This window comes from Anopheles marshallii, chromosome 2 (assembly GCF_943734725.1).
Source record: "Anopheles marshallii chromosome 2, idAnoMarsDA_429_01, whole genome shotgun sequence".
In the NCBI taxonomy this organism is placed as follows: domain Eukaryota; kingdom Metazoa; phylum Arthropoda; class Insecta; order Diptera; family Culicidae; genus Anopheles; species Anopheles marshallii.
The window spans coordinates 83381347-83390164 of record NC_071326.1 but is presented as its reverse complement, the minus strand read 5'-3'; the positions used below and the strand labels follow the sequence as shown (position 1 = coordinate 83390164).

General features: G+C 42.8%; 2 protein-coding genes across 2 annotated transcripts; both read left to right on the top strand.

Annotated features, from left to right (window-relative positions):
* Positions 1-651: 651 nt before the first annotated feature.
* LOC128719405 (retinol dehydrogenase 14-like) lies at positions 652-2395 on the top strand. Its single transcript, XM_053813030.1, has 3 exons — positions 652-774; positions 973-1111; positions 1671-2395. The coding sequence occupies exons 1-3, from the start codon at positions 652-654 to the stop codon at positions 2393-2395; spliced, it is 987 nt and encodes a 328-aa protein (XP_053669005.1).
* A 1274-nt stretch (positions 2396-3669) lies between these two features.
* Positions 3670-4446, top strand: LOC128718711 (retinol dehydrogenase 14-like). Its single transcript, XM_053812331.1, has one exon. It carries the CDS (start codon positions 3670-3672, stop codon positions 4444-4446), a length of 777 nt encoding a protein of 258 aa, XP_053668306.1.
* The last annotated feature ends 4372 nt before the right edge of the window (positions 4447-8818 follow it).

Below are 8818 nucleotides of genomic sequence, written 5' to 3'. Positions count from 1 at the left end.
ATCAAACTGCACACTTGAGTTTGCTAGCTGTAGTTATCAATCTATAAAAATTTTCTTTAAATTTCTGTATAAAATTTCATACGCTGGGATGTTTTGAGTTAGATTTGTGCATTGATAATTTTGATTTTTTATTTAATTTTATGTACAGATTTTAGTTACAATTATTCAACATACTTACAATACTTACATTATTTGTTGTTTATATGCAATTTGTTTTGCTATTTGTTTCATCTAAGTATTATACAATCAATCGATTAATAAATAATTAATTAGCGATGTATGGTAACAGTTTTCCTTTGGAATAGTAATTATAGTAACTTTAAAAAAACCAAATCGGAAAGTTAATTAGAGATAAAACACAACGGAACCGAAATTTTCCGCCTCACACAGGTACTGATGCGTTGTAAATAACAAAGCAAAACTAATTTCCTGCCATTCGTTATGCATGAGTATTTGTGTATTGAAATTGTATTGTACAGATAAACCCCCAAAATGGCCAATAGCACTAAGTAGGGCTAAGTAGAAGTATATCCAACACCTTCGTACTAATCTATTTCTTCTCTTTTCCGGTGTGCCTCCATCTTTCTCATTTTATTTTTTTTCTAGCCTACTTACCCCACACACTGTAGAAAAAAGTAAAACAGCAAAACAATGTCGCCTCTCGGGTTCAACGATCCGCTGACGGCGGTAGCATCCGTAGTTACGGGAGTTGCGATCGTACTGTCACTAATCAAATACTACCTCTACCTCACCTGCGGCCACTTTACCTCCACTGTAAGCATACTACGAACGGTGAAAGTGTGGTGGCGGTGGCCGCGAAAAAAAAACCCCACCTGCACCGACTAGCTCCCGACCGGGGAGGGGGGGAGGGGCAGGATGGTTGACGTTCAATTGAACGTAACGGGCGGCGCATGGTGGTTGTTTCGTTACTGTTTGTTCTGAAAATTCCGTTTGTTATCCCATTTTGTGCAGCGAAAGATGGAAGGCAAGACGGTGATCATTACCGGCGCAAACTCGGGCATCGGCAAGGAAACTGCCCGCGATTTGGCTAAACGAGGTGCCCGCATCATTATGGCCTGCCGGAACATGGAAACGGCGAAGCAGGCCCAAGGTAGGATGGACCATTTTATGCTAGTGTAGCGATACTAACGTGACGAAGTTAATCTGTGGTGTGTAGTGTGACTGGGGAGATCTTCAGCTAGTGCTTTATGGCAAAATTTGGTTATGGAGTAATTGGAACACTTAGCTCATTTTAACTCATTTAGTATGTAATATCATTAGACACTAAGCTTCCCTACAAAATTGTCATGAATATCTTTGATATTTTTCGACAATCACCTAATCTTAGTGGTTTAACATCGTCGGTACGAAGGTAGTTTTTAGTACAGCAGCGAAACTCTTCTTAGTACACCTCTCTTTCGAACCGCGAACTCGATCCGCTTGTATATACCCGCCCAGTGATCGCTGCCGTCGTAGCTGAAATAGCGTTCCAGCCTAGCCGATAAGCTTTTGTACAAACATTTTCCCCACTTCTACTGCACGTGCATGCCCGGCATACTTGTATAAAGGCGCAAACAAACAAAAAATGGCCGCTTGTGTATCTACCACACCTTCACGGAGGCGTATCCCCAGACCCAGCGATGAAACCACCGATTTTGTTTGCTCCACAGATGAGATAGTGAAGGAAACGGGCAACCGGAACGTAACCGTGCTGAAGCTTGACCTCAGCTCGCAAAGTTCGGTGCGCGAGTTTGCGGCAGAAGTGCTCCGGACCGAGCGTAAGCTGGACGTACTGATCCACAATGCCGGGTTCGCGGAGACGTTCCGGAAGTCGAAGTCCGTCGACGGTGTCGAGTTCACGATGGCGACCAACCATTACGGGCCGTTCCTGTTGACACACCTGCTGATCGATCTGCTGAAGCGTACCGGGCCGGCCCGTATCGTGGTGGTTGCGTCCGAGCTGTACCGTTTCGCGTCGGTCAACCTGGACAATCTGAACCCGGTGGGCTGCCTGCCGGCGTACCTGTACTACGTGTCGAAGTGTGCGAACATTATGTTTACGCGCGAGCTGGCCCGCCGGCTCGAGGGTACGTCCGTGACGGCCAACTGTCTGCATCCGGGCATGATCGATTCCGGCATCTGGCGCAACGTCCCGTTCCCGCTGACGCTGCCGATGCGCGTGATCAAGAGCTTCTTCAAGACGAATGCCGAGGGCGCGCAAACGTCACTGTATCTCGCCTGCTCGGACGAGGTGCAAGGCGTCACCGGCAAGTACTTCATGGACTGCAAGGAGGCGAACCTGAGCGCGGGCATTTGCGACATGGAGAGGGCCCGCAAGCTGTGGGACGAGTCGGCGAAGATCGTCAAGCTTACCGAGAGTGATCCCAAAATCTAAGCCCAAGCGTGGTCGGAACCGATGCCGTCCAGAAATTCACCGTCCGTGCTGGGCATGTTGTTCTTCCATTAAGTGTTTTTTTTTTCCTCCTAGCATTTAACGTCCCATGATGGTCGGTGTTCGATGAATAAATATATTACTCCGTCGTCTACGCGGGCACGAATACAAGTCACTGACCGAGGCGGTTTTTGTACGGCGCGAACGATATGTTTACCCCGTTCGTTTGCGGTGTCTGTTCGTTTTTTGGCTGATTGTCAATTTTAGCATTACCTGCTTCATTTGTTCGTGTGATTGTTTTATGGTTTTTTTTTTCATTTTACGCTTTGCTGACGTTTTGTTTTTACGCTAACCTACTTTTACGGCGACATGCAAGAAAGCATTCACTTATTAAAACTCATCAAGAACGGGGTATTTGTTAGTTTTCTGCTTTGTTTGTTTGTTTTTTGAGTAGTTATTTGCTGACAATTCCATTATTCATTGGACAAGTAAGATGAATCGGCAGAATACATGATAGGTTAGTGGGTTAATATCAAAATTTCCCGAACATTCATCTCTTAATGATCACTTTCTTCAGATGGATTATTCACGAAAATTTCATCGCATTCTTATTGTTTAGTTAGGATATATTTTTTAAAATTTATTTCTCGTTTTTCATTTAAATTCTACTAAAATGCGATTAAAGTAAAACTCTTTTACTTTCACTTGACATAAAATTATTACAACAATGTGTTGATACACACTGCACAAGCACTGTTGAAAAATTTCATGAAAAATTTCACTATGAACTCTCAGTTCAGTTTTTCAATAGATTATTCAATCGGATTTGCTGTGTTTAGGATTTTATCGACTATTTATGCAAAAATAATGTTGTAATAAACGAGTTTATTAATAGTTTGATGGGTTTTGTAATCTCATTATTGATTAAAAATTCCTTTTATTAACCTCACGATTGATGAAATATTTCACCAACGAAAAGCTTTTTGGAAAGCTTCCTACACGAAGTACCATTTACACGGCAATTTTCTTTTGGAGATCAAAACGAGTTTTTGAAATAAAAATACATTTTAAAAGCATTAAATCCTACTTAGCATACGGTTGAAACATTTCCATACTAATCCAAAGCTTATTTACAAAATTCGAACGCTTCGTTTGGCTGCTAATTAACAATTTTGGCTTCAGTTTGGAATGTTCAGTTTAATAACGCACCGTGGCAAACGCTTCCGAAGCAAACCTCCGCCAGATCGAGTGTGCTGCGTTGCGAAGTGAAGTGAGAGATGCGATGTACTAAAACTAACGCCCCATTTGCAGAGGAAATAATGGCCGAAACGGGAAACACGAAGCTGCTCATCAAGCACATCGACATCAGCTCGCTACCGTCGGTGCGCGCGTTTGCGAAGGAAGTAGTCGCCACGGAGCCGGTAATTGATGTGCTGATACACAATGCCGGCGTGGCCCAGGGCTTCAACAACAAGGTGACACCGGACGGGCTGGAGTTTACGATGGCGACCAACTACTACGGACCGTTCTTGCTCACCCATCTGCTGATAGATTTGCTGAAGCGGTCCGACCAGGGCCGCATCGTGATCGTGTCGTCGAAGCTGTACCGCTTCGCGTCACTCAACCCGGCCAACATTAACAGCATCAACCCGGTCAATTACTTCTCGCTGTTTCCCATCCATCTGTACAATCTGTCCAAGTTTGCGGAAATTATGTTCACGCAGGAGCTGGCCCGCCGCCTGCAGGGCACGAAGGTGACGGCGAACTGTCTGCATCCGGGCGTTATCGATACCGGCATCTGGCGCAACGTACCGTTCCCGCTCAGCATACTGTTCAAGCCGGTGCAGATGTGCTTCCGGACGCCGGAGGAAGGTGCGCGGACGAGCATCTATCTGACGGTGTCGCCGGACGTGGAGTCGATCAGTGGCCAGTACTTCCGGGGCTGCACGGTGCATCAGCTGAACCGGCGCGTGCAGCACGTCGCCCGGCAGCACGCGTTGTGGGAAGCGTCCAAGAAGCTGGTAAAGCTAACGGACGAAGATCCACAGATTTGAGAATGGGAAGAACGCATATATTCCTTCCGGACAGCTGTAATGTGCGTTTTTTTTCTAGCAATAAGGGTTGTAATAAATATGTTGGTGTGCATATTGTGTGCCAGTGAGTGATGGTTTTGCCAGTTGATACTTAAAGCGTCGTTGAACTGATTTACTTCTCCTATACTTGGATATAGAGCCTTCCATTACTAATTTGAAGAGACATTTTTAAATTGCAGATCTGTATTTTGTCTCATTCACTAACGGGTGAGCTTTTTTGGGATATACGCCTAAAGGTATGCAATTTGAATAATTTTTGTTGTCCTTATTTCAATGACGATTTAACAACTCGTAGGGCGTGGGGTCTTGAAATTTAATAGTAATAGTAGTTAAGAGTGCCTTTTAATCGATGCCAATTATTCAAAAAATTGAAAAATAAAATGGCGTCACCCTACACGCGTCAACAACACGACGAAAAGGTTTTGTGCAAACACGTGGAAAATACGCTGACGAAGCCTCGTTGTCTTATCATGAAGCCGGCGCTAGTGCACTTCACTGCCAAACACAAATTGCCCAGAGGTATACTCCACTAGACAAGGAAAAGGTAGAGACTAATATGAGCATCTGTCAGAAATTATTTGGGGGGCAGTCTCCAAACGCGGACACTCCGCTTTTTGGTATTCTTTGAAAAACAAGACCAAATTCAACGCAGCTTACTTTAACACTTAGCTTTAGGTGCTGGTTGTTGTCTCTAGAATGCAAAACCTTTACGAGGACAATGCGCCAGAATTTGCGGAAATTTGGTTTAAACCAGGTTTCTGAACGGCCTGATCGACTTTTTAGACACAACTTTGTAGACATCAAGCTACCAGGATTGGATTTGGACCAGTTCAAGCCGGTAATTGTCAAATATCGGATAAAATTCCCATGCAAGTCGTGATTGCCCTTGTGGCTCTGATATGTTGTAATTTTATCTAGATTTTTTTTAATCGAATTTTGAAATTACATTCGAACTTATTGAACAACCTTTAATTAACCTTCAATTTACTCTTAACTTACACGATAAGTTCAAGGTTATTTAAAGGTAATGGTAAATTTGCTGTGTATATCACTGCATACAAAGCTTTGCACTTTATATTTGGCATGAAAAACTCGAAGGTATATCGAAGATTAGGTATATCTTTTTGCCAACCTCAAATCAATACACCTATATGGAGTGTCACTTTGAAGTGTTTTTTTTCTATTAATATAACATTTTGCTAATACCGAAACACGGCAGAATTTTTCGGAAATCTATGGATTAATGAATTTCACAGTTCCTAGTACTTGTCGAATGCAATTTTTTTTAAATTTTTTATCTCTTTTGGATTTAAATATGAACAAAATTTCGGATAAATCCGTCGTTATCGTTAGAAATCTTTGGAGATACATGATTCTTTAATGATTCCAAAGATTTCAATATGTCTATAGATTGATAAATTTATGATCCTTTCAGTTTCAACTTCTGCAATACCGCTCCATTTATGTCATGTAACGATACGTCCTGACCATTCTACGACCATTTGACAGCAAACACCGATTCAGTTGAAATTGTCTTTCCGTGAAATTGTTAATTAAATTAATTCAAACGTCGAAGTACTTTTCTATTGATTCTCACAACGTTTTCACGCTGGTTGTTCGAAAAACCACATACAAAATAACAATCAGTATCATAAGTGCTTTAATTTAATTAAATTGTATCTTCTGCTCCTGTGCAATTCATGCAATTCATTGCTATATTTTTTTTGGTCCCGAATTTATTAATCGAGCAAAGTGATGCTCGAACAAAAGCAAACGTCAACCAATAGTTTGCCCCCTAAAATTAACCAATTTCATCGTGGAAAACTTTACCTATTTTCCTCGCCGGCCGTTCCCCCCCGCACACCGCCCTCACTCCGTATGGATTCTGTTTTCAAGTGCAAGTAAACTTTGTTTGAAGCGTGTGCTACGTTCACCAACTGCAGCCCGGAACTGGGAACGGAAAATTTAATTGCACAAATCTAGCTGCTGCTGATGGACGGATCCATGTTGATCCTGGGCAAAGTTTCGTTCGATGGTAATAATTTTCCATCCATTCAAATGCAAATCTCGCACACAATCACCACCAAGCGGCCGCGGGCAATTGAACGGAAGGCGTCCAAAATGATTGATAAAGAAACGGAGACTGGAAGCGAAAACCTGGGTGCGAAAAACTGACAAGAAATTGCGTACAGCTTTTCGGGTGATTATTGTCCCGCTGATTTCCCATCACGATGCACTGGCACCCAGGCAGGCCCCTACCCCCCTTCCCCGGTCGTGTTTCGCTGGAGGGTTAATGGTTTGGGATGGAATTAGTATTACTTTTGACACTTGCCGAAGCACTGCTTCTCGTGACGCTCCAATCCGAACTCAACGTTTCGTTTCGCTCTGCTCTGCATCATTCCAACCGTAGACGTGAACGTAGACCAGCAAAGTTTTTTAATTGGAATTTTTCACAATTTTCCCCTCAAAAAAAAAATAAAAAAAAACAAGACCGAAAAATAATAAGACTCCCTGTTGTCCTATCTGAAAAGGAGGATAAATCTTCGGCCGACAAATACACCGCAGCAGCAAAAGCAGGACGCGCTGTAACGAGCCGGCGGACGACACTTACCAAACCGTAGCGCCGTGCTACAATGTGCAAGAAACACATGACAGACATTGACAGCCGAATAAAAAGGTGAAGCGACCGGCGGAGAAGACAGTGAAAACAAACTTTAAACTGAAGAATGTGTAAACGTACTGGAGCATACATTTTAAATTAACCCTCACCCACTGCAGACGGTACACATTCGGGCTGTTTCGTGTGTTGTTGTCCGTATCTCGGAGTACGCTGAGCCACAGTGTCCATTACAGTGAGGGAAAGGGCTGAGGTGGGAGCCCCCGAGCAAGAAAGGACGATGTGTGAAAGTACAAAAAGTAAATAAATGCAGTCCAACCAACTCAACCCATGCAGCCCTGCAGAGAACGTCAAAACGAACGAGAGATACCAAATTGGATGGCTGACCGAATGTGCTTCAGTGCCCAGTGTTTGTCTACCCGTAGTCCGTCTGCTTGCTTCTGAGTTGCAAACCCTGTGTGGGGGAATGAGGTTTTTGGAGGTCGTTGAAGAGCGTGAGCGCCATCTGCCGGTGTAACTTGGGGTTAGTCAAATTTGAGTTGTAGAGGCGTGGCGGAGCTTTCCGGACTGGGTGTTGAGATGATTGGAATTGAAACCGATAAAGGAAACCGTTTGGGGCGAGCGGGAGCTGTCACTTGACACCGGGAGTGCTTCACTTGACACCGGAGAGGATATCATTATGCACAAATCGTTGGAGATGATCGGGGAGATTTTCCTGTCACATTGCAGGTTGTGCTCGTGCCCATATGGGCCAATGTTGTAAAGAGTGGGGGTTTGCAAAAAGATGAGACTCTTGCGGTTAAAATAGCTTCTAAATAAATATACTTGCAAATGAATTCGACTCGAGGAAGCGTATGAATAATTTGAATGCATTTTGCAACATTTTGAGAAAGAAACATCGATGACATTTGAGGGTTTTGTCTCATTTAACCATACGATGTTAATTATAAACAGTAAAAAAGGTAGGCAATTTGGCTTAAAAGTCGCTTCTTGTGTTAAAGTCTTGAAAGTCAAACAAACTTGCAAAAAGAGCATTGCATACCATCAGGCGCTAAATGGGCATTTCGCATTTCGAATAGCGATTAAAAACAATTGATTGAGATTAGTGAAAATAATGGTTGGCTACGAATATAAATAAATTATATTAAATTATAAATAAAGCCCATAAATTGGGCTACGAATTACTTCCCCACCCACCCGTGGTCGCAAGACCTGCCTCCCAGCGACTATTTGCTGTTCTCAGAGCTCAAAAAGAATTGAATTGAGTGAAGAAATTTTCTTCGAATGAACTGAGGCCTATTTTGAGGCAAAAAACAAATCGTGCAATAAAAAAGGTATCGAAAAGTCGCTATAATCGGTTCATCACTCTTGAAGGGATGTATGTTCAATAATGAAAAAAATGTGTTTTGCCTTTAAATCCAATAGGTCATACAATCTTCAGCCGACCTGTTATATAATCCCAGCTTCGACCTTCGTGACGAAGTGTTAAGCGTAGAGAAGTTTATAAACAACACTACCTTAAGATGGTTCGTCAACCTCAATGCTGTCAAACCTCAATATCATCGGGTTTTGACAAGATGTTCAGTTTTCCATGTTTTATGGTGATCAGTTTAACCCGGCTAAAATAATTTTTGGAGCAAATTCTTCGCTTCGAGCTTCGTTTGAAGTTCGGCCAATGATGTTCTGATGGTTGGACCTCTGTTGAGAGTTGATGAT

Coding starts and splice junctions, on each gene's coding strand:
- LOC128719405 (XM_053813030.1), top strand. CDS start 652: ATGTCGCCTCTCGGGTTCAACGATCCGCTGACGGCGGTAGCATCCGTA. Junction 775..972: donor GCGGCCACTTTACCTCCACT/GTAAGCATACTA, acceptor CATTTTGTGCAG/CGAAAGATGGAAGGCAAGAC. Junction 1,112..1,670: donor AACGGCGAAGCAGGCCCAAG/GTAGGATGGACC, acceptor TTTGCTCCACAG/ATGAGATAGTGAAGGAAACG.
- LOC128718711 (XM_053812331.1), top strand. CDS start 3,670: ATGCGATGTACTAAAACTAACGCCCCATTTGCAGAGGAAATAATGGCC.